Source organism: Erinaceus europaeus, chromosome 10 (assembly GCF_950295315.1).
Source record: "Erinaceus europaeus chromosome 10, mEriEur2.1, whole genome shotgun sequence".
Classification (NCBI taxonomy): Eukaryota; Metazoa; Chordata; class Mammalia; order Eulipotyphla; family Erinaceidae; genus Erinaceus; species Erinaceus europaeus.
The window spans coordinates 38749349-38775389 of NC_080171.1; the positions used below are offsets into that span (position 1 = coordinate 38749349).

The following is a 26041-nucleotide window of genomic DNA, read 5'->3' on the forward strand; positions in this document are numbered from 1 at the left end:
AAGAAGGAGGAAAGAAGGAAAGGAGGGGGAGGGATGGAGGGAGGGAGGAAAGAAAGAAAGAGAAGGAGGGAGGGGAAGGGAGGAGAAAAGTGAAGGAAGGAAGAAGGGAAGGGAGGGGAAAAGAAAGGAAATCTGTATACACAGAATGAAAAAAAACTGGGTTGGGGGGCTTCTATCAAGTATTTCTCATCACAAATACGTACAAGGTCCTTGGCTTTAAATTCATTACCCCCAATAACAAGAGGAAAAGGGGAGAAAGGATGTTTGCCATTATATCATCCTCGATAGAAAAAAAAAAATTATAAAAGAACTTTCAAGAGAAAGAGTTATAGTACCCTTCACTGTACAGAAGCTTGTTTGGTGTTAAAAAAAAAAAAAAAGAAAGAAAGAAAGAAAGAAAGAAAGAAAGAAAGAAAGAAAGAAAGAAAGAAAGAAAGAAAAAAAGATAAAATTTAAAGCACATACTAAATGTGGTGAGGTCCAGGAAGGATTCAGAGGACCTAGTGGGGGTTGTATTGTTATATGGGAAACTGGGGAATGTTATGCATGTACAAACTATTGTACTTACTATTGAATGTAAAACATTAATTCCCCAATTAAAAAAAAAAAAGGGAAAAATAAATTTTAAAAAATTTAAAAAAAATTTCAAATATGTGAGACATTTTTAAATCATGTTGAGTCAGAAAGCAAGTTTCAAGTTATAAATAGCTAAAATCAGAGGTCATCTTCACAATAAGATCTATATACTTAAATTAAACCTGTAATTTAAAATATTCTGTAAAAAATCTCCATACTCAAAAGGTTTTAATATTAAATACATCAAACATTAAGTATGTGACTTAAATATATGACAATACTTAATCCACTAACATTGATCCTGCCAATTAATTACCTGTTGATGTCTTGTCACGAAATTCCTCAAGTTTTGTTAAAGTAGCTGAGGTGAACTGTATTAGATTTACATCTTTTGGTGGTCTGAAGAACTCCACTATACTATTCACTGTTCTCTGTTAAAATAAGTATCATTAACATAGGTTACAAATTTAATACAAACAGAAAACCTTAAGACTTAGGAATTAAAAATGCTTACTGCATCATATATTATTTCTAAAGGTTCAGCTTCTATAACACATCTCTGAGAAACAGTTTCATCTAATGGGTTTATCTCAAACATAATCTGGAAGAGTGATGCAGCATCATCCACTGAAGACAGGAGGTGGGGTTTTGTCGAATTATCTGGTAAACCAGTAACATGGAATGAATCTATTTTGGTTTCAAATCTATAAACAGAAAGGGCAAAAATATAATAAAAATTTTTACATTTTTTTCAACCTGAAAATAATGAAATTAAAATGAAAACAATTTGGCTTTGCACTTATAATTCCACAACAAAAAATTATATAAGCTAGCTTTCTATAATCTTGAGTTAGGCAATCTCTGCATATGACACCAAAAACATAAGGAATAAAAGGAAAAATAATAATAGAGATTCATCAAAAATTTTAAACGGGGGTTGGGATGACAGCATACTGGTTATGAAGCTGACTTTCATGCCCGAGACAATGTGTTCCTTGGTTCAATCCCTAGCACCACCATAAACCAGAGTTAAGCTATGCACTGGTAAAAATAAACAAAATTTTAAAACTTTGCATAATCAAATATCCTTAACAAGAAAGTGAAGACAAGCTAAAAAAAAAAAATCTTTCACTGGATCAATCCTTTCTACCACCATAAGCCAGAGCTTACTGCTCTAGTATTAAAAAAAAAAAAAAAAAAAAAAAATCTTGCCAAAGAGTTGGAGTGCAGACCTGGGTTTGATCTTTAGCACCACATAAAAACAAGAAAGACAGAACAAATACAACATGGCAAAAACTACATAGCAGTGTTCTGATCTCTGTCTTTAAAAAAAAGAAATATGGTCATAGTCTAGGATCTAAAATACATTCTATTACTCTTACATACAATGACAAAACCACCTAAAATGGATTTTTCTTCAATACAAAGATTCAGAAATGAACTATTGACTTTAAAAAGGTACTCTGAGATCTCTAAAGGATAGCTGAAATAAAAACATTAAACCTCTTTTAATATGTATGAAAATTCAAAACAGACGCCCTGTTAACCATAGGAAGCAGATTTGTTTATTTCTTTCACAGGAATCCCTGGAAATCCATTTGGACCCCGTCCTCTGACATCGCCCACAAGATGGCATGACTATAGCGCACCCCCTGAAACCCATGATGTGACCTGACACGATCTGAAGAACCTGATTCACAGACTCAAAAACAGAACTTTCTTACTGCCTTTCTCTCACCCATCGCTGTCTGCCCTTCCTGCTTCTGCTTGGCCTATCACGTTTTGGTGGTGCCAGCTTACTCTGTACAGAGAAGCAAAGTTCCAGTGGCTATCCTCCCCCATAGAGATAGACATGCAGCATTTCTTCCCCTGGTCGTTGGCATTGGACTGACGTTATCAGACTTGCTGATACACCTTTGGACACTCCCTTTACACTGCTGGACTTCTCAAGGACTGACTGTAGCAGTCTATGGACCCTGCAACACCAGATCACCCCTCTCACCCCCCAGCCTATCGGGCCTCCACTCTTCCGCCTATCAGGCAGCGCCCCCTTTCTGCCCATCAGGCAGCCCCTCTCTGCCTACCAGGCCTCCCTTTAGTCTCACGCTGTCCCTTGCTACTCTTACTTATCGCTCCCTGTCTTATTCCAGTTCTTTTAAAAATGCCTGCACGATATCATTTAGGTTTCTGCCCAACAGGTTTCTGTGCACCCCTACAATACTATTCCTCTGTTAGAGATGGAGTCTTTTACAGACATTGACCTATTTAAATATGGCCATTAGAAAGAGGGAGATATTGGGAAATTGTGAGGATGTGGTTGAGCTTGGCAGGGGCTTGAACCTGAGGCGTGTGTCAATCCTGTTAGTCTCTCTCTCTACCAAGAGGTTGAGCAAGAAGGGACAGTAGTAACCCCAAAGGTGTGCCTCGTCCTATCAGACTCCCTGCCTCTCAAAGCACCCCGCATTCCTGATACTATGGCAATTAGATAAAAAGAAAGGGGGAGATGTTGGGCCTTAAAGCCAGCCCCCTCCCACCCACCCCCACTCTGCTTACATAATCGTTTTGCCTGAAAGATTCCCCACCACCATGTTATCCCCTCAGGGCACTGCTAATTCAGTTAAAACCATTGCAAGAGTTGGTAAGGATGCTTTCACCTTCCCAACATGCCTTTTGCCTCTCTCCATCCCCATTCCTAGCCAATCCCGTCCCGACTTGCCACTTCCGGAATTCTCCCATAAAAGCCTCTCCTGCTTCCACTTTTGCTCTTTTCTCTTCTGCAACCCGACCCAGAGAAGGGCTGGTGGGCATAGTGGGAGGCAGCCATTTTGCTAGCTCCATGTGGCCTGAACCACTGTGCTCACACCCAATTCTGGGGCGTCTGCATGAATAAAGATTTGCATTCCCGCTACGCCACAAGTTCCTGGTCTCTTCTCTCTCCCCTGTGATGCAACCCGACAAGATAACACTTTACACCTCTGAGAATGTCAGGCATTAGAAAGGACAAAAACACCAACTGTTAGCGAAAGGACATCTCCTACACTGGTACAAAGAAAGCAAAGACATTTATCCTAAGAGATCTATATACACCTATGTTTATAGCAACATAGTCTGTTACAGATCAAACTTGAAGGCAACCTGGGTGCCCAGTGAAAGATGAGTAGCTAACAAACTTGGGGTATATATATATAGAGAGATAGATAATGAATACTATGCACCTGTTAAAAAAAAATGAAGTTATCTCCTTTGCCTCATTACAGATGGAACTCGAAGGAATCATGTTAAGTGAGATACCCAAAAAAAAAAAAAAAAAAGGATGAATACTGGATCATATCCCTTTTTGGTGACAATTACGAAAGACAGAAAGGAAAAACACAAAGAAAAACATGTACTATGTGTGGTGTATTGTGGCAAAGCAAAGTAGTCTAGGAGGACAGGGACAGGGAATGGAGGAGCATTGGGGCCCTGGTTCAGGATGGTGGGAAAGTTCGTGATTTAGGGAAAGTGTTCTGAAGACACACATTGCTGAGAAATGAGAAGTTGTATCTATGTATCAACAACTATACTGCAAACCATTAACTACCAATAAAGTGATTAAAAAATAAATAAAAACAATGTGCTAAATGAAAGAAGCCTGGTACAAATACGCATACAGAATTATAATCATTCACTCAAATGCCTAAAAAAAACCAGTTCTTAGAAATAAAATTAGTTGTTTTCCAGGCACAGAATTAGGGGAGGAAGACAGAGTGACTCTTTATGGGTACAAGGTGTTTGTTTTGGAGGTGTTGAAATATTCTGGATTTTCAATAGCTGTGAATACTGTACAATCTCAAAAACTATACCAATATGAATTTGGGACATAATACAGTATGACAAATGAACTATTTCAGGATAAAGTGCAGTGTGTGAACTACACTTTACTAGTTATTTCTTAAAATCAAGGTAAATTAAATGTTTCCAGAGAAACACCAAATTTTTAATGATTTCCATACAGTATATTAGTAAGGTTTTTGTATTATTCTTAGGTGTTCAAGATTCTACTTTCTAGAAATATAGTATACACTGAAATATAATACTTATTAAAATATACTATAAGACTACTCTTGCTTCCTATATATAAATAGAAATAAGTACTTACTTAATTGCTTGTGCTCCTGGCCTTTGTATAATTAAAGTGCTGAATTCTTCCACTACAATATCTAATAGTTCAGGTGTTTGTTGGTTTTCTCTTAGTACAATCGACATACTTTTCAAATGAACAAAAAACTTCAAAGCTTCAAACTAGAGTACATGCAGAGGAGTAAGATGAAAAATATACATATATAAATTTTATATACAAATATTTCATATGCATATGTAAATTCAAATACAATATATTAAAACCAACAACCAACACCAAAATGTAGAGGGCAAGTTTTATCACTATCTTAGAAATTAAAATAAATGCAATATTTACAAATATAGAAAAAGATTGCAGAATGAAGTCAAAACAGAAATTGCTAAACAGCTAAAAATATGAACAGTACAGAGAAACACTGTACTTGGCAGATAATCAGACTTGCACTCCTAAGGGTCTCAGTTCAATGCGTAATACTGCTTAAATCAGAGTGATACCCTAGCTTCACTGTACCTTAAATAAAACTTCCTTTGTAGCTCCTAGAAAATAAATAACTCAATTATTTTTTAATAATTTCACATTATAGCAAACAAAGTATGAAGTATAAAGCAATAAAATATCTTACTGTTTTGGGCAAGGTTGGATCAACTGCTGTTTCACTATAGCCAATCGCTTCATAGAGTAAAGTCTTTTCTTCAGAAGTCAACATTTCTTCAAGTAAATCTTAAATTTAAAAAATAACATTTACATGACTTCTACTACAGTTCATATGGTTTTAATGTTAACTAATAAGATAAAGAAATCCATTAAAAGCTGCCTTTAATTTTGCATTTATAATGTTTTGAAGAAATTATAATCACAGAATTGGGATATGAGTGGCAATTTACAGGGAATATTCTTCAAAACTATTAATTATTATACATGTAACTTTAGCAATATAAATTTCTATGAGGAAGAACTCACAAAATGACTATATGAAGACATTTAATGACTTTATGCTAGGAAGTATGCTCAGCATACAATGTAGGTATCATCATCCCCCTCACCACTTTAAAAATGAAAAACATAAGGTTTAGAAAGCAAAGATTACTTGTTTGGGCCACACTACTGCTAAGTTTAGGTTTTCTGGACAGAAAAATATTTTTGCAAATGTTAGTAAAACCAAACGTATTTTATTTAGTGACATATTGCTTTCCTTTGCCCCCTTTTTAAATTGCCACCACAGTTATGGCTGAAGCTCAGTGAGGACACAAAGAATCTATTATTTCTGAGAGCCATTTTTTTTTCCTTTTTCTTTTTTTGGTAAGAGACAAAAAGAAACAGAACTGAGGCTACAGATACCTACAGCACTGCTCCACCACTCAAGAAGCTCCCCCCTGCAGGTGAGGACCAGGGGTCTTAAATCTGGTTCTTTAGTCTTGGTAATGTGTACTCTACCAGGTGTGCCACTTCCCAACCCCCCACATTTTAAAAGTAATCTGATAACATTTAACATCTATAGAAACACCCAATGTCTATTTTAGTGAGAAAGTAATCTTTAAAACTTTATTTCCACACCTAATGATTACTTACACCTTCATAATGTGATTAACTATACTACTATAAAATGAAAGGGCAGTGGTGGTCCGGGAGGTGGTGCAATGGATAGAGCACTGGGTTCTCAAGCATGAGTTCCCAAGTTCTATCCCTGGCAACACATGTACCAGAGTGATGTCTGCTTCTTTCTCTCTCTTCTCCATTCTCATTAATAGATAAATAAAATCTTTAAAAAAAAAAAAGTTAAAAATAAACATAAATAAATAAATAAAATGTAAAGGGCATACTTCCAGGTTTAGCATCTGGCTGTTCATTAGTTTTTGATTCTGACCAAGTCCACAGCCAGTTAAACCATCCTTGATTTTCCTCTGAATCTTTTGTTCCTTCTTTATAAATTCTGTATCCAGCCTTCTTTACCTAAAATGAGTAAGTTTTCAAATAAATGATAAACAATCCTGTAATCAACAATCTAAAGAAATAGAACCTTGGTGTTTCTCATCCAAGTATTAACTAGGCCCGACCCTGCTTAGCTTCCAAAATAAAGTGAAATTCAGCACTTCTAATGTCATATAGCCACAGATGAAACATATTATTTCCAAAACTTATTTACTTGAGTGAATAAAAGCTGGCAACAGAGCACAACTAGAGTACTAGTCAACTACCAGTTTAAGATTTTTAGGGTGTTGGGCCCACCAATTTACAAGAACTGGAAAAGGAAAGGAGGGTAGGGCATTTCTTCTACATATCAACTCTCAGTATTTATTTAATAAGCCCAGTTTAGAATTTTTCCATAGAACATCCCTAAACATTAAATCAAATTTTACTAAACAAAGCAGCAAATCTGAATCCTTATTAGAAAGCAGTATGTTATAGTATAATGCAAATAGCATCACAACACTGAATCAATCTATATATATTGTAGATTTGTAACTTGTAATTATAATTGAAATATAATTAATAATTACCTCAACTTCTGCCTGCTGTCTTGATATAGTTATATTAAATACATCCAGAGTCTTTTCCAACTCCTACAAACATAAACAAAAATGCATTAACTTTACATAAATGGCAATTGTTCACAATACAATTGCTACAATGAAGAAAAATTATAAACAAAAAGCAGAATGTCCAAAATATACCTGTTAAATTCTGAAAAGCAATGCTTGTACATATAGCAACTAAGAAATTAGTAAAGAAATAACTTGATAAACAAAAGTATCATACATATTTATGAATTGCAATTCCATACCACTTATAAGATACCACGCCTGCATTGTTTAAAGTTACTTTATTTGACTTTTACTGGTTCTTCATACTATGTTCAGTACATTGTTTATATCATTAAAATATTTCAAATAAATCTAAATATACTAACAACCTTTTTAATTTTTTGTCTGTTATTTATGAAATAAACTGATACGCTCCATCTTTCATCATATCTGCACATTATTTCCATGACTATTATTGAATAATTTAATGTTCTTTTTCCCACAAAGAGAAGCAACTGTGATGTTCTATCATCTAATATCTAGTGTTCTTACTGTCCAAGGTTATAATAACCTGGAGGATTAAGATCCAAAACTAAGTAATAAAATCTGTTATATCCCAAAAGATGTTTTAATTCAACCAATCCTAATGCTCTTCTGATAAGTCTATCCTGTGATATAAATCAATATATATAGAAATATAAATCAATCTTTAGGAGGTTCCTAATTAAATAATATGAAGTTGGATTCCAAACAGCCATTACATTTATTTCAAAAGGCTAATTCTTTGTCTCCCTAATCTATATTTCCTCGAACTGTAAAATAGGCCCTCCCATCATATACAACAATGCTAAAAGACTACTGAGGTAACCGGGGCTTATGTAACTGTCTATGTTAAAGGGGTATAATTTCACCTCTATTGGATTGTATGAACACCATACCTACATCTACCTCTAAGGCACTCAGCATACCTTACCCATTACCCATTGACCATTTGACCCTGTCTTCCTTATTATCCCCCTTCAGTGACCTCTGTTCTGAATTAGAATTTCAGTGTTTGTTTTTATTTCCTTTATTGTATTTATTTCGACAAGCAGTAAATGGTTATTTAAAAAAAATAAAATCATCCTCCCTTGCCTCGTCTTGGTTAGAATTTGAAGAAATCATGTTAAGAGAGAGAGCCAGAAAGAGAATGAATACAGTGAAATCTGGACTGTGCATAGTCTGTTGCAGCAAGGCTAAGGGCAATGAGGGGAGACTGGAGAGACTCAGGAGGACACCAGGAATCCAGTGCACTATGATGGAGGCAGACTTGGGTTGGTGGTGGCAAGTGTGTGTGGATAACTGTCACAGAAAGATGAGAAACTGCACCCATGTGACAAATGACTGGTAAAGCATAGCTTCCCTGATACAGTGTTTTGAATGTCATTTTTTTCCTTCTGCTGACTTTAATTTCATTTGTACTTCATCTAGCCCTTTTCTGTCAGGTGGCTAGCCAGCCCCCTGCTCCATCCTCCATTGCTGACACTATGGCCTATTTACATAATCACTGTTTTGCCTGATCTATTTTCTTTCTACCTCGAGACCCGCCCTGCCTGCATGGTACATTAATCCCGCCAGTTAAAACCCTAGCAACCGTTGCTATGGAAGCTTTCTACCTTCCCACTCTTTCCTTTTCTACATCCCCTTTCCTACCCATTTCCTTTTCCGACTTGCCACTTCTGGTTCTAAATATATAAAAGAGTTGTCTCTGATCAATAAAGACACACTGCATTCCCGCAGCACCACGAGTTCCTGGTCTCTCTCCTGCATCGCTGAGTAAGCAGCAGCCCAGGTTGGCTCCAGTAGAGTTCTCTCCAACCCAGAGATCACGTGCCCGGGAAAAAACACCCTCACTAGCCCAGCACTTTTCCATATAAAGCTACTATTTATGAGATTATCCTTATTACATGATGCAAACCTACACTGATAAGAATTTCCCTCATAGTACTGCTTTTGGTGTATCACAAAGGCTAACATAGTTCTTATTTTTAATTTGCATGTTTCCAGGAATTTTTCTACTTCAATTTCCTCAATGAAGTAATGATTATTGAGAAGTATGATGTTTATTTTTTTCTAGCTTTCCTTCTGCAGTTAATTTCTAATCCTATTCTATTGAGATCCAGAGACAATACAGTTTTGATCTTTCTCAATTTGTCAGCACTTGTTTTAGTGTTCCAACACATGGTTAACCTTTGAGAATGTCCCATAAGCACTAGAGAAAAGTGCGTATTCAGCTTTTGAAGGAATGGAGAGAGTTGTAAATATCAAATAAACTCTATTGATCCAATTCTTAGTATTATTGCTTCCTTGTTGATTTTATCTGACATATATATGTCCAATGATGAGAATGGAATGCTAACTCTAGTATTATGATACTGCTATTGATTTCTCTCTTCAGTTCTGTTAGTACTTGCTTCATATATTTTGATGCTTCTTCATTTGGTTCATGCTGTTAATAAAGGGTTAAGTCTTTTGGGGGGCCGGGTGGTGCATCTGGTTGAGAGCAAGTTATGATGCACAAGGATCTAGGTTTGAGTTCCCGGTCCCCCCTGCAGGAGGAAAGCTTTGTAAATGGTGAAGCAGTATTGCAGGTGTTTCTCTGCCTCTCTCCCTATCACCCCCTTCCCTCTCAATTTCTGTCTCTATCTGATAAATAAATATTAAAAAAAAAATTTAGGTGGCCAGGCAGTGGCGCACCTGGTTAAGAGCACACACTATAGAGTGCAAGGACCCGAGTTCAAGCCCCTGGTCTCCACCTGCAGGGGGGAAGCTTCATGAGTGGTGAAGTAAAGCTGCAGGTGTCTCTCTCCCACTCTTGTTTCTCCCTCCTCCATTTCTCTGAAGCAGGTCTACTGGTGTCTATCTTTCTCTCCCTGACTTCCCCTCCTCTCTCCATTTCTCTCTGTCCTAGCCAACAACAATAATAAAAAGACAACAGAAACAACAAAAGGGAAAATAAATAAATAAATAAAAAGAATTTAGGAAAAAAGGAGCTCTATGGGCAGAACTGGGACTTTGATAGATCTTAAGCAATGAGTAAAATTGGAATAGACAGATGAGGAAAGACAGATGCCCTGTATGGATACAAATTTGGCTGTATAAATATATCTACAGAGATGCACAGAAGAATTATCACAAGAATTATCACTAGAGTTTATATTATCCAAGAGAAGTTAAGAATGGGAATACAGAAACATTTAGATAAGACAAATATGATCAATACATGAGTATATAAATAGGAAAAGTTAGTCATTATAAAACCTGAGGGATGTTAGCACAAAATGCTCAAAAATAATAATAATGCTAACCTCCAACAAGCTGAGAACATCAGTAGGTGGCTTCTTAGTTGTTAGCTTTTTTTTATATAGTTCTCTATATTGTTTCATTTTTTGCCTGTGTGCTCTGATATACCTCCATGACCACATCCGTAAGCTAGGTATAACTTTTACTTCAAGAACACCATTTATAGCATAAGACCACCTAGTTAAAAAGAAAAAAAGAAGAGTGCTAAACCTGGTGGCAAAAAAATAAAGAAAGAAGAAATCCTACACTTAACATGCCCAAAATAACAGAACTGATATTGTCTCTTCTCTAACAATACCCATAATTACAACAGAGACTACGACTACTAAAATGGTCTATCACTTGAGTGCTTTTTTCCAGCCCTGTTTTAGAAATATCATTCATCTTAACTTTTTCTCAGGTGAAAATAAACATAATCATTGAATTTTGTTACAATATGCAGAGTTCTAGAAAAGACTTATTAGAGCATTAACTGCCAAAAAGCACATTAGTTTCATGAATAATAATTAAAATCTACTGAGATTTCCAAAAAGTAGGCCAAGAACTTAGTAAGTGGACTAACACAACTTTTTTGAGTTTTAAGAGGCGGTACTTTAGAATCAGGTAAGCTTACTAGGTTTTAAAATATGTTTGATAGTATAAAATTGGTGTGTCTGATAAGATGAAAGTTCAAACAGTTCTAAGACAATGCTAAATAACAAGCTGTAATTCCAAAAATACAGTAAATGGTAGTAGTCTCTATCCTTATAAACTTCCCTATGAAAAAAGCCCTTAAGTTGATTTTACTAACAAAATAAAAACAACTATGTACATTTCTAATCACAAATAAAATATAATTGACAGTAAGCCTTTAAAAGGCTGTATTAAAAGTGCTCTTTAAGTTAAGGAATTCATTTATATAGCATATTTTTTTTAAATCTTAGAAACATTTCAAGCATCTTACCATTCTTTGGCATGGTAGTGAAGCGGTACATCAGGCCTGAATTTCCTATATGGCTGATTTTGTGTCATCATATCAATTGATTCAAGAAGTTCCATAACACTGAAATACTGAAGAATGAAAAAAAGCTCTTAAATGTTTTAGATTTTTTTTATTAAAGATAATTATGTACTTTAAGGAAAAGTGACCATTTAATATTATAATTTCTTTAAAATGTTTAATAATCTTATTTCTGCTTTTAGTTCTTCAAACTAACTCACACTTTAAATTTTCACTTTAAAAAATCACCTGTGGTTTATTCAGTTCAAATGCTATGTCATGTAACTCAACATCCAGGTTTATTTTGGGTGCAGAAAAGTCAGAATCTGATCGACGGTTCATCTGAAGTTTGGCTTTAGCAGATATGGGGCGGAATACTAAAAAAAAAAAATACAATTTATAAAAATTAAACTTAGTTATAGCTTGTAAGTATCAAAGTTCTGAAGGATCAAGTTGAAAACACTTTTATATATACCCTTTCTAAAGTACCCACAGTTACTTAATGCTAAGATTTAGTCAAATGAATTGTTCCTATATCAGCAAAGAAGATTTTTTATCTTTTTTCTAGCTATGATTCATATTGTCTTCTATAAGTACAATAAATGCTAACTGAAGTCACTCTCAAAACACCAACACAGGTTAAGAAGAGTATCTCACTGGGTAGGGTGTCTGCCTTGCCATGTCATATATACAGCCTAGGTTTTAAGTTCCAGCACTAAGTGGACTTGCAAGTCAAATTCACCCCTGCAAAATCTATGCCAGAATGGCAATGTGGGCTCTATCATGTGAAATGAAGAAAATAAATCTGGGGGGTGGGGGAAGAGCTCACAAGAGAATTCCATATACTACTGCTGTCACTATACTGCACTACTTTTCTCCATCCAATATTAGGATTTCCCCTTCAACAAATCTATCTTGTAAGTGAAAAGAACACCTACTCCTAACTGTAGCCAAGTGTTCTACTTGTGCATTTGATGTCATTACCTCTTATACCTTCTCTCAATTATTTTAATGTTCTACTGGGCCATTCCCATTTTAGTCTATGAAAAAGCTGTTATCTCCTCCATTAAATAAAAGAGAAACAAAGAGAGTCTCCACTCTCCTTTTCCCTCCAACAGGAGTGCTGGTTCTCTATTATCTGAGTTTCAAATTCCCACACTATTGCCTGCTCAAAAACTGTTGCTTGTAGAGAAACACAGTGTAAGGAAGGGCTGAACTGGGGGGGGGGGGGGGGGGTACAGGCCTTATAAATGAGATCCTGGATTCAATTCCCAGCAACACATAGGCATAAGAGCAGCACAGACAGCACCAAAGAGAACTTCACTGATATGTCTGTCTGTCTCTCTCTCCCCTAAGTATGGAGAACTTTTTTTTTTTAATGTTTGGGAAAGAAAACCAGCAATAAATACCATGCATTCATGAATATCTAACACTATATGCTTAAAAAAGAAAAAAAAGGTTGGGGCTAGGGTGCAGTGCACCTAGCTGAGTGCACACATCACAGTGCACAAGGAGCCAGTGCACAAGCCCCTCGTCCCCACCTGCAGAATGGAAGCTCCAGAAGTGGTGAAACTGTGCTGTAAGTCTGTCTATCTGTCCATTATCTGTCTCTCCCTCTCCTTCCCTTCTCAATTTCTGTCTCTATCCAAAATAAATAAAAATATTAAAAAAAAAAAAAAAGTTGAGTCAGGTAGATAGAACAATAGTTATGCAAGAAACTATCATTCCCAGGACTATCATAAGGCACAGTTGAGTAGTGCTTTGTTTTAAAAGAAAAGGAGGGTAGAGGAAGTTATGCTTCCTGGATCTAGCAAACTCATTCAACAGACTTCTATGATGAATTTTCACCACCCCACTCCTACTCCAACAGAGTGGCTATCACAAAAGTAGCTTTCTTCCACATGGAAGCACCCACAGAATGAGCTTCCTCATTTTGGCCTCCTGTAGTGCACAGCAGCTAGCAACAATCAGTAAATTTCCCTAGCACACAGTTATGGCAGCTTCGTAGTGGAGGCCTTTTCTTTTCTTTTTTTTTTTTTTTTTAATATTTTATTTATTCCCTTTTGTTGCCCTTCTTGTTTTATTGTTGTAGTTATTATTGTTGTTGTTGTTGGATAGGACAGAGAGAAATGGAGAGAGGAGGGGAAGAGAAAGATAGACACCTGCAGACCTGCTTCACCGCTTGTGAAGCAACTCCCCTGCAGGTGGGGAGCCAGGGCTTGAACCAGGATCCTTACATCCTTACATCCTTACATCGGTCCCTGCACTTTGCGCCACCTGCGCTTAACCCGCTGCGCTACAGCCTGACTCCCAGTGGAGGCCTTTTCACAAGGGTCTTAAATGGTACATTTTTAGAAGGCTCCTGAGAGTGAATTTCCACTACATTTTTCTGGTACAGTAGCAGATACTTTTCTTGCTAATCACTAAGTATGGACTGAACCCTCTCCAGTACCTATAACTCAGTGCTGAGGGAGATATACCCTCTTCTCTAGCCACTCCATCTTAACCCTAGAATAGAAGCTAATTCTATATTCTTTATTTATATGAAAAAGACAGGAGGCCATTCAGCTAGGGCCTTTGTAGTGCATGGGGACTAAACATGGAATCTCAAGCACACAAGCCCTGTACTCTACCACTGAACTATCTCCTTGGCCATATAAAAGTTATAGTTGGTAAATTTTTATTCTAAACTAAGCACTGTTCAAATTAAGAAATAAAATTCAAGGAAGTATATGAATATAGAAAAGCATCACTGACACCAAGAAAATAAATATTTTCAGGAAAGCTATTTATGGTTCATGAGACCAGGCAGCCAAACTGAAGCACAGTATTTTTTATCACAAACTAATAGGTATTGGGTATCTTTAAAGAAGAAAAACTAGCACTCCTTTTCTGTATGTATTTATCACTTATTTATTATTATAAAATACTACATATTTCAATTCAAAAATTAGGAATCATAAAAAATACTTTAAATGCATTTTTAAAGCAGTTAACATAGTGCCACAGAGTATAGCATTAAATTGTATTTTACATATTAGAATGTCCTTAAAACATGATCACAATTGTTACTCCATAAGTTTGTGTGGCACAAAATTTATTAACCCTCTCTTTTACTTGACATTTTCCTTTTCTATAGTTTTGAAACAGTAAAAACAATCCCATACCTTGAATGATATATTAAAAGATGTGTTAGGGGCAGTGATGGTGCACATGGTTAAGCACATGGACCCACGTTAAGGATCCAGGTTCAAAACCCAGCTTCCCCACCTTCAGGAAGGAACACTTCACAAGTGGCAAGGCAGGTCTACAGGTGTCTATTTTTCTCTCTCCCTCCTTATGCCCCCCCCACAAATTTTCTCTCTCCTATCCAATAAAATGGAAAAATAGCCACCAAGAGAAGTAGATTTGTAGTGCTGGCACCAAGCCCCAGCAATAACCCTGGAGGCAAAAAAAAAAAAAAAAAAAAAAGAAAAAGACGTGTCTTGCTTTTGCATAGCACTATATATTTAACTATGAAAAAAAAAATCAGTGAAGTGTCAGAGTAAAATTAACATTAATTTAATATTTATACTGACAACTTTGGGTTTTTTTTTCCTAGTATATTTAATTCTTTAAATAGTATGAGAGGTAATAAATGCCAGTGTACTAGTGTTATATACAGTGCCAAGATTAACCTAGGAGGCATGAAGTTTTGTACTCTATAAACTGAGTACTTCTCTGCTAACTATATTTATTTTTTTACAACCAGGATTATCATTGTAGCTGAGTGCCTGCATAGTCCATCATTCCCAGCAGATTTAATTTTTTTAATGGAGAGTGAAGAGAGAGAGGAAGAGGGAAAGACAGAGAGAAGAAAGACACATACAGCACTGCATCACCACACATGAAGCTTACCCCTAACAGAGAGGAATTGAGGACTTGAAACCGAGATCCTCATGCATGGTAATGACTGCGCTTCTATCACGTGAACCACCACTATCCTCTACATGTATCTTTTATTTGATTAAATATACTTACCAGTATCATAATCTTTTGGAACAATATTTTCACTGACAATACCATTCTTCAGGTTGTCCTATTTAAAAAATAAAGTGTCTTCATATTCATGACAATATACTTTTATCTAATATAATCCTATCACATGCAAAAGAAATACTTAAAAGCAATATTAAAGTCAAATTTAGTTTTGCTGTTTTCCTTTTTTGTCCTGGTTTCATAAACTTGGGCTGGGTCTAGTGTATTAAACCAAAGCAAAGAATTTTGGGAAAGGGAAAAGGAAAGGATGGAGAGTGGCTTGGAGCTCTGTTACATGATGGTAGAAAGGGACTTAAATTGAATATGAAAGTGTTTTGTAAACACATTATCACAGGGAGATGAGAAATTGCACCCATGTCTTAACAATTGTAATATAAACCATTAGAGCCCCAATAAAGTCATTTGGCGGTAAAAATTTTAATTAAATAAGTCAAAGCAAAAAAAAAAAAAAAGGACTTTATGGAAAATAACTAAATGACTATGAACTATAAATCAATAAATTACTATCATAAAAGAATGTTCTAAGAAGTATAAAGTTACATGTATGTGTAATTATACATGTTTGTGTAGAGGTGTGTGTGTGTGTGTGTGTGTGTATATACCTCTGCCAACAAATTTCTCCTAGAAATAAGACCACTCACTATAGTGTACTAGATAATGAGCAATAATCTTATTCAAAATATAACATCAATAAATGTGTATATGTTGAGTTCAAAATATTTTACTTACCAATGATTCATCATAATTATTATGATAAAACATCTGAGATTTCACATTCCAGTAGGCAAAAAGGTTATCCAATCGTATTAACTGGAAATAAATCAAGCTTATTATGATTTGTTTACTTACAAGGATCTTTAACAATGCTGTTTCCAGAAGTCCCCCAAATAGCTCAGTCATATAATAAGTAAACATACAGACAGCTGTCTCAGGCAGCCAAAACTTTTGATTCCCAAAAAATATACTAATAGCTTGATGTTTATTGGCAGTCTTACTGATAACATAAGTAGTTAACATCTATTTTATAATATGTATCATATACATATAAAATTAAGCTACAGAAAACAGGGCCAAAGAAAAATTAAATTGAAAAATCTTAAGCTAAATACATTATTAATTAAAAAATTATTATTTATTGAAAACAAAAAAATCTACATGTAAACAGACTAATGCAATTTAAACCTGTATTGCTATATTATAATTTGCCTTTTTTTTTTTTGGTCTCCAGGGTCAATGGCTAGGGCTTCGTGCCTGCACTTTGAATCCACTGCTCCTGGAGGCTATTTTTCCATTTTGTTGCCCTTCTTGTTTATTGCTGTTATTATTATTGTTAAAAGAAATCAAGAGACGAGGGGAAGACAGAGAGGGGGAGAGAAAGATAAGACACCTGCAGACCTGCTTCACCACTTGTGAAGCAACCCTCCCTTTAGGTGAGGAGCCTGAGGCTGGAACCAGGATCCTTAATCTAGTCCTTGTGCTTCAGGCCAAGTAAGCTTAACCCACTGCGCTACCACCCAGCCCCCATAATTTGCCTTTCTAAGTCACTGGCGCACGCATGTGTGTGTGCAAGTCTCTGTCAAGTCAATGGTGTGTGTGTGTGTGTGTGTGTGTGTGTGTGTGTGTGTGTGTGTGTGTGTGTGTGTGTGTGTGTTGACTTTCTAAGTCTCTGTCAAGTCAATGATATGTGTGTGTATGCATGCTTGTGTATTTTTTTACCTTATAAAACAGTCTCAGTGTCTTCATGGGTGTGTGTGTGTGTGTGTGTGTGTGTGTGTGTGTGTGTGTGTGTGTGCGCGCGCGCACATGTGTATTTTTTTACCTTATAAAACAGTTTCTCAGTGTCTTCATGGATATGTGGAACCCAGTTCTGGTCAGTTGTCTAAAATGGAAAATAAAAAGGTGCTATAAAAATACATGTGAATGGCAGAGTAATAAATCATGTCATTCATGCTCTAGTCCAATTTCCCACAAACATATCCTTGGAAACATACCACAGGGGCTGGGTAGTGATACACCTAGTTGAGAGCACACATTACAATGGGCAAAGACCCATGCTGAAATCCCCAGTCCCCAGCTACTGAGGGGACTCCATGAGCAGTGAAGCAGTATTGCAGGTATGTCTCAGTCTTTCTCCCTCTTAATCTCTCCCTCTCAATTTCTCTCTGTCTCAATCCAAAGTAAATGAAAAAAGAAAACCCTCGGAAGTATATATATATATATATATATATATATATATATAATCTCATTCAAAGATATAAACAGGCTGGGGTAATAGCATAATAGGCAAAAATGATCTCATGTCTGAGGCTCCAAGGGCCCTGGTTCAATCCCCAGCATCACTATAAACCAGAGAGAGAGAAAAGTAAATTAATTTTAAAAAAAAAAAAATATATATATATATAATGTTAAAGATCCTCTGCTTTTTTTAGAAGTACACTGCTACTTAAAAATGAAAATAAGTAAGAAAAAGTGCTACAACAGAAACCACATATTTTAAGACAACACTGTAGGAGTCTCAAACTCAGGAATGATAGTGATAATCTAATATAATATGACATATGAATAAAAACTGATTCTAAGGTCAGTAGGAATAGGAAGATATGCAAATACAAGGCATATTCAAGGAAATGAAAGAACCCAGCACAGATAGAAAACATAATGCAAAACAAAGAAGAAAGGTAAAGCCAAATATGTTACTTGGGCTCAGACTACAAAATTAATTATCAGCTATTTTAAGATTAAACTAGACTTTATTCTAAGACTAATAATGAAAAGCCACTAAGAGGAATGCATGTAATCAGACATATTTTTTTCACTTTTTATATTTATTTTTATTCATCTAATTTGTACAGAGAACATGAGAGGGAAGGAGGAGATAGCAATGGAGAAGGAGAGGGAGAAAAGGAGAAAGGGAGAGTGGGGAAGAGAGGGAGAGAGGGAGAGAGGGAAAGAGGGAAAGAGGGAGAAGAGACACCTGTAGCACTGTTTCACCACTTGTGAAGTTTCTGCCATGCAGGTGGACAGTGGAGCTTGAACCTGGATAATGTGAACTCGACCAGGTGCACCACTGCCAGTCCCCTTTAACTTTTTGTAAAGAACTGAACAGATGAGTGGTTCTGAAGCTTTAGCTTCAGAGGAGAAGCCATATTAAAGAAATAATAGCAGAAATTTTTCCCAACATGAGATTTGGTCAAAATGTAGGTGTCCAGGAAGCAAAACAAACTCAAATTCCTAAATTCAAATAGATCTACACCAGGATACATCACTGCGAAATTATCAAAAGGGAAGGACAAACAAATATTTTTAAAGATGTCAAGGAAAAGAAGAAAGGACTTATATAAAGTGTAGTCAGACTCACATAAGACTTATGCAGGAACTACAGTGGCCAGGAGAGATTGGAATGCCTGTCAGCCACATGTATTTTAAATTTCTTTTTTAAATACAATACCTGCATGCTGAGATTTTGAAGGGAAATACCAAATGACAAGGGGTTGTCTCGATTTGTAATCTAAGAGGAAAAACAGTAAAATCTACTCAAAATTTGGTAGTCTTAACAAAATTCACTACATAGAAAAACCATTTTCTAAGAGAATGTGCTATTTCAAACATTTAAAACCATTTTACTACTTGGTAAAACAAATTGTATTTCTAGTTTTTCCTAATACAAATTAACATATTAAATGCTATTGTATTTGTATTAAATAGTAGACATACTCATATTTTCTTCACAAAAAAACATTTAAAAAAGACAAACCCTCACAATATAGGTATAAAGTCCGTAATTGTATGCTGTAGTGACAATAAATGATCAAGTACAGCTCTACTGATTCCTAGACAGATGCTCTTTCCAGAATACAATTTGAGGTACTTTTAAAATAACTCTATCAAATGTATACGCCCGACCTATCAAAAGTAATTAAGAAAGGCATTTTCCGGGAGTCGGGCTGTAGCGCAGCGGGTTAAGCGCAGGTGGCGCAAAGCACAAGGACTGGCATAAGGATCCCAGTTCAAACCCCGGCTCCCCACCTGCAGGGGAGTCGCTTCACAGGTGGTGAAGCAGGTCTGCAGGTGTCTATCTTTCTCTCCTCCTCTCTGTCCTATCCAACAACGACAACAACAATAATAACTACAACAATAAAACAACAAGGGCAACAAAAGGGAATAAATAAATAAAATAAATATTTTAAAAAATTCAAATAATTAAAAAAAAAAAGAAAGGCATTTCCCCCCCTCAGTAACTGAAATGTTTGAGGCACTTTAGAGGAGTATAGGACAGGGGTAGCATAATGGTTACGCAAAGACAGCCTTGTGCCTGAAGTTCTAAAAGTCCCAGGTTCAATCCCCAGCACCACCATGTTTAAGCCAGAGCTGAGCAGTGCTCTGGCAAAAAAATAAAAAAATAAAAAAGGAAAAAAAAAAAACAGAAGAGTAGTCAGAACACTAAAAACTGCAAGGTACAACTATAATTATAGAAAATATCTTATTTTCACACGGTCAGGCTGAAGTAGTGGTTCTGCCTGTGGGCTCTGAGACAGACAGAAAATATCTTACTTTCACCTGCATATCTCTAAATTTTCAAGTATCTAACAGGCAGCAATAAGGTTGTATAAGTATACTCTACTAAAATACTTACATCATCTTCATAGCGAACATGGATGTTGGAAATTTTCACCTGAAGGTTTTTAATAATCTGAGTAACCAACTTTTCTGTAAAAGTATCCTGCTTCTCCACATGATGTTTATCTACAATTGCAAATATTACATTTTTTTTACTTTAACTAAAAATTTACTCTATAATCATCCACTCAGAAGTAACATAAATATTACCCTAAGGAAAAATAACTGTATTTGCAAACTCAGTACTAAAAGTATGCTTCCCAAAAGACATTCATAGCAAAAGAAGACTCTCAAAGGCGACTAAATCAATAGCTTTTTTATTCCTCTAATATGTTTTTTAGATGAAGGCAAGAGGAGGGAGATAAGAGACTAAAGCACTAAGCCATTTTTCAATGCTATGAGGGTGGGGTTGAACCTGGACCATACACATAACAAAGCAGCACACTATCTAAGTGAGCTGTTTCATCAGCCCTAAATCAACCTTATTCAAAAGTTAGTTTTGTCCTATCATTACTTGCAGAAAAAAAAAAGTGGGGGGAGGGGAGATGGCCACCAGTTTAAATGGACCTACCTAGCAATTCCTCTCTGGAGGATATATCCAAAGAAAGGAAATACACTTATCCAAAGACATCTAGGTATATCTATGTTCATAGCAGCACAACTTTCAATAGCCAAAATTTGAAAGCAATCCAGATGCCCAAAAACAAATGAGTGGCTATGAAAATTCTGATATTTATATATTACTCAGCTGTTAAAAATGATGAAGTCATCTCTTTTGCCTCATCTTGAATAGAATTTGAAGGAAACATGTTAAGTGAGATAAATAAGAAAGAGGGATGAAAACTGAATGACCTTACTCATAGGCAGGATATAACAAGGACAGAAGTGGAAAACAAAAGAGTAAGACCATGGGCTGGGTACAGCATATTGCACCAAAGCAAAGGACTCTGAGGAAGGAAAGGGAGAGGAATTGGGGGTGGGGAATACCAGTGTATAATGGAATAAAGGTACTTAAAGTTGCACAAGAGAGTGTTTTGCAGATACCTATCCCACAACTTATGGGAAATGGCAAAAAATAGGTGAAAATATATAGCAATAAAAAAAAGAGAGAGAAGAGAGTCGGACGGTAGTGCAGCGGGTTAAGCACAAGGACCGGCGTCAGGATCCGGGTTCAAGCCTCCGGCTCCCCAACTGCAGGGAGTCACTTTATAGGCAGTGAAGCAGGTCTACAGGTGTCTTTCTCTCCCCCTCTTTATCTCCCCCTCCTCTCTCCATTTCTCTCTGTCCTATCCAACAACAATAACTATGACAAAGGCAACAAAAGGGAATAAATAATTAAAAATAAGTAAAATAAATAAATAAATAAATAGAGAAATGGTCCAGGAGGTGGTGCAATGGATAAATAGGACTGTCCAGCACAAGGAGCCAAGTTCAAATCCCAGTATCACATGTACTAGAGTAATGCTCTGGCTCAAGCTCTCTCTCTTCTCCTATCTTTCTCATTAATAAAGGAAATCTTAAGGGGTAAAAAAAGATAAATCACAAGTTAACAACCTAAAAAATTAATAACCTATCTTTATAATCTAAAGGATTAGAAAAAGAACAAGCTCAATCCAAAGCTAGCTGAATACATGTAATAGTAAAGATCAGATAACAAACTATCAATAAAGAAAAAAAATCAAACAATAGCTCTGGGCCAGGCAGTGGCAAATCTGGTAGAGTGCACACGTTAATGAACAAGAACCTGGATTCAAGCCCCTGGTCTGCACATGAAAGGGAGGAAGTTTTGAGCTGCAAAGCAGTGTTACAGGTATCTCCTTCTCCCTCCTCTAATCTATTTCTGTCTCTATTAAACAAACAAACAAATAAATGACATAAAATAGAATAGCTCATTATCTAGGCCAATTACATTGCAGCCTCCCCAGAACAATCTTAAAAAGAAGAAAGTATAAGACTCATACTTCCTAATCTCAAACTTAAAACAAATTTACAGTAATCAAAACAGTCTGGTACTGGAGTAAAGAAAAGCACATAAATCAATGGAAATGAAAAGGGATCCTAGAAATAAGGCCTTGCTTCCTGATAAGGGTAGCAAAATCATTCAGTGGGTAAAAGGCAGTTCTTGAAACAAATGATTCTATGGAAACTAAATATCTAGATAATCACATGCAAAAAAAATAATAACTCAAAGGGAATGGAAGATTTAAATGTAAGACATAAATTTCTATCTAAAAAGGGGGAAAGATGTGTGACACTAGATTTGGCACTGATTTATTATATGTAACACTAAAGATACAAGCAACAAGAAGACAAACAGGACTTCATAAAAATTTAGAACTTTTGTGCATTATAAGGCATTATCAGTAGAGGCTAGCCACCCCATACAATGAGAGAAAATTTGTAAATTGTATATTTAATAAGGAACAATATCCAGAATTTATAAAAGTACCTATTACTCAAGAACAAAAGCAATCCCATTAAAAGATGATTGGAACTAGGGAGTAGCTCAACCAGTAAAGCATACATCTGGCCACGCATGAGGAGGACCTAGGTTCATACCCCAGGTCAAACACATGGGAGAGCCTTCACAGAAGGAAGCTTCATAAAAGGTGGAACAGTGCTGTGGTGTGTCTCCCCTCTTTCTCCATTTCTCTCTCTCCCTCTCGCCCTTTGTCTGAAAGAAAAAGTGTTCCGGGACCAGAAAAATCATGGCATCATGGAACCCCAGATATAACCCTACTGGCAAAATAAAAATCATAATGAAAGGGCCTGGATATACATACACAGAGGAGGGGGAGGGGGAGAAGATATTCAAATGTCAAATAAGTATACAAATAGATGCTCAAATATGGATCTTTAGGCGAATACATCCCAAAAGTACATAAAATACCACTTTATCCCCATTAGGATGCTATTATCTGGGGAAAAATAAATAAATGTTATCAAGAATGTGGTATAATACACAACGGAATACTATACAGCTATCAAGAACAATGAACCCACCTTCTCTGACCCATCTTGGACAGAGCTAGAAGGAATTATGTTAAGTGAGCTAAGTCAGAAAGATAAAGATGAGTATGGGATGATCCCACTCATCAACAGAAGTTGAGAAAGAAGATCAGAAAGGGAAACTAAAAGCAGGATCTGACTAAACTGAAAGTAGGGCACCAAAGTAAAAACCCTGTGGTGAGGGATAGACATGCGGCTTTCTGGGGTAGCAGGGGTGGGGTGGGTGGGTGGGTGGGATGGGACACAGTCTTTTGGTGGTGGGAATGGTGTACACTCCTAGTAAAGTGTAGTCATATAAATCACTAGTTAATTAATATGAGGGGGAAAATTAATTGTATGTCTCGAAGTTTTTAAAACACAGACTGAGTCTTCTTAATATATAGGCTGTGTATTTGATATGCGGACTCTCTCAAAAGCCTAGACCAAGTAGATCAGAAGCAACCAATGGCACAGCTATATACAAGATACTGGGTACTATACAGCAAACCCTAACAAAAGGACTTTTCAAAGTTAACCCAATTACCAAATAATGTGATAACATTAACTATCCATTGTCTTTTTGAACCCTAAGACAGCAAGAACCTCACATCTCCACTATAGAGCCTATATTTCCCCCAGTCCTGGAACCTTAGGATAGGGCCCACTTTCCCGCATGCCTCTCCCAATCCATATCAAATAATATTGCATCTGCCGATCGCAACCTAATCAACGTTTGTCACCTCAACATGCTTCAGCTCAGACTGTATCCAGAGACTTCACGTGTGGAATGACAACCCTTCAGCTTCATTACTCGGGTGAGACCTTTCCTTTCATAGTATTCTCTAATTCCATCCCAGGTGGCTCACTTTCTAACAAAGTCCCAAAACCTAGATATAGACCAGGTTCTGTGAGAGAGAGCATATGTTCGCACGTATCCATAAACTAGTGCAAAATATATACCTGAAAGCAGAAGTACACTAGAGTTTGCAGTGAGTGCCCCCCCCCCCAACACTTCCTCTCCACTATTCCAACCTTTGCGTCCATGATTGCTCAACAATTTGTTTGGCTTTGCACGTTAACTCTATTTTCAGCCACCGGGTGCCAGATGCTATCAGGATGCCAGCCAGGCTTCCCTGGACTGAAGACCCCACCAATGTGTCCTGGAGCTCCGCTTCCCCAGAGACCCACCCTAATAGGGAAAGAGAGAGGCAGACTGGGAGTATGGACCGACCAGTCAACATCCATGTTCAGCAGGGAAGCAATTACAGAAGCCAGACCTTCCACCTTCTGCAACCAACAACGACCCTGGGTCCATGCTCCCAGAGGGATAGAGAATGGGAAAGCTATCAGGGGAGGGGATCGGATATGGAGATTGGGTGGTGGGAATTGTGTGGAGTTGTACCCCTCCTACCCTATGGTTTTGTTAATTTATCCTTTCTTAAATAAAAAATAAATTTAAAAAAAAGCAAAAAAAAAAAAGAAAAGAAATTAGGATTCTTGTGCACTGTGAAATATAAATGGAGTAAACCCAATGGAAAACAACATGACAATTCCTCCATTATGATCCCCTAGCTCAACTTTTAGATATATGCCTGAAAGAATTGATAGCAAGTTCTCAAATGGATAATTATACACCCATGTTCAAAACATTATTCACAATGGCTATAGTTATCAATCTATGTGTCTAATGATAAAAAGATTAGACAAGGGGGTTGAACAATAGCATATCTAGTTGAGTGCACACATTATCATGTGCAAGGACACAGGTTCAAAACCTCAGTCTCCAATTGCAAAGGAGAGGTTTCATAAGTGAAATAAGTGCCTCTCCCTCTCCTTTCCTTTATCTCTCACTCCCCTCTCAATTTCTCTCTGTCCTATAAAACTTAAAATAAATACAATTTAAGCAAAAAGAACAGTCAAACAAAAATGTGGTATATCATAAAGTGGAATCTTACTTAACCTTATAAAGGAAATTCTGATAATGAGCTACAAGACAGATAAATCCTGAAGACATAACACTAAAGTTATATAAGTCAATTAGAAAAAGACAAACATTGTTGATTCCACTTGTATGAGGTACTTAACCAAAATTTTACAGACAGAAAAAATTACAGTTGTCAGGGGTTGGTGAGAAGGAAAAAGAAATGAATGAGTTGGGAGTGAGGGGGGTAGCGCAGCAGGTTAAGTGCAGGTGGCGCAAAGTGCAAGGACCAGTGTAAGGATCCCGGTTTCCCTGCACCCCATCTGCAGGGGAGTCACTTCACAAGTAGTGAAACAGGTCTGCAGTTGTCTATCTTTCTCTCCCCCACTCTGTCTTCCCCTCCTCTCTCTATTTCTCTCTGTCCTATCCAACAATGACATCAGTAACAACAACTACAATAATAAAACAACAGGGCAACAAAAGGGAATAAATATATAAAAAAAAGAAATGAATGAGTTATCATTTAATACAAAGTATTTTATAAGGTGAAAACATATGGAGATAGTGGTAAAAGTTACACAAGATTGTGCAAAAATTTCTATCTTTGAACTATACACCTAAAAATGGTTAAAATGGGATGGAGGGTAGAAGGCATAATGGTTATGCAAACAGACTCTCATGCCTGAGGCTCCAAAGTCCCAGGTTCAATCCCCCACACCACCATAAGCCAGAGTTGAACAGTGCTCTGGTGAAAGAAAAAAAAAAAAAAAGGTTAAAATGAAAATTTTAGGAAACATACAAATCACAATAAAGTAATCTTAAGATTTTTGGGGGAGTGGTCATGGGAGTAAAATCAGAGGACCACTAAGTCCAAGCATATGGTAGTGCTAGGGACCACTCATGCTTTAACCATGAAAGTTCTATGCTCTAATGCTGTG

General features: G+C 36.5%; 1 protein-coding gene across 4 annotated transcripts in view; it reads right to left on the bottom strand.

The window, feature by feature from the left end:
• VPS13A (vacuolar protein sorting 13 homolog A) overlaps positions 1-26041 on the bottom strand; it is a 180260-nt gene that overhangs the window by 136817 nt on the left and 17402 nt on the right. For 3 of the 4 annotated variants that reach the window (XM_007516120.3, XM_007516122.3, XM_016185198.2), the window contains exons 6-19: positions 20211-20320; positions 19026-19085; positions 17397-17456; positions 16307-16387; positions 15560-15617; positions 11789-11916; positions 11504-11610; positions 10566-10737; positions 7195-7257; positions 6517-6646; positions 5319-5416; positions 4715-4857; positions 1091-1280; positions 893-1007 (exon numbers count right to left, since the gene is read on the bottom strand). In XM_007516120.3, the coding sequence (XP_007516182.1) occupies positions 893-1007; positions 1091-1280; positions 4715-4857; positions 5319-5416; positions 6517-6646; positions 7195-7257; positions 10566-10737; positions 11504-11610; positions 11789-11916; positions 15560-15617; positions 16307-16387; positions 17397-17456; positions 19026-19085; positions 20211-20320 (1515 nt within the window). The remainder of the gene's footprint in view (positions 1-892; positions 1008-1090; positions 1281-4714; positions 4858-5318; positions 5417-6516; positions 6647-7194; positions 7258-10565; positions 10738-11503; positions 11611-11788; positions 11917-15559; positions 15618-16306; positions 16388-17396; positions 17457-19025; positions 19086-20210; positions 20321-26041) is intronic. The other variant, XM_060199542.1, reaches the window with a different exon arrangement.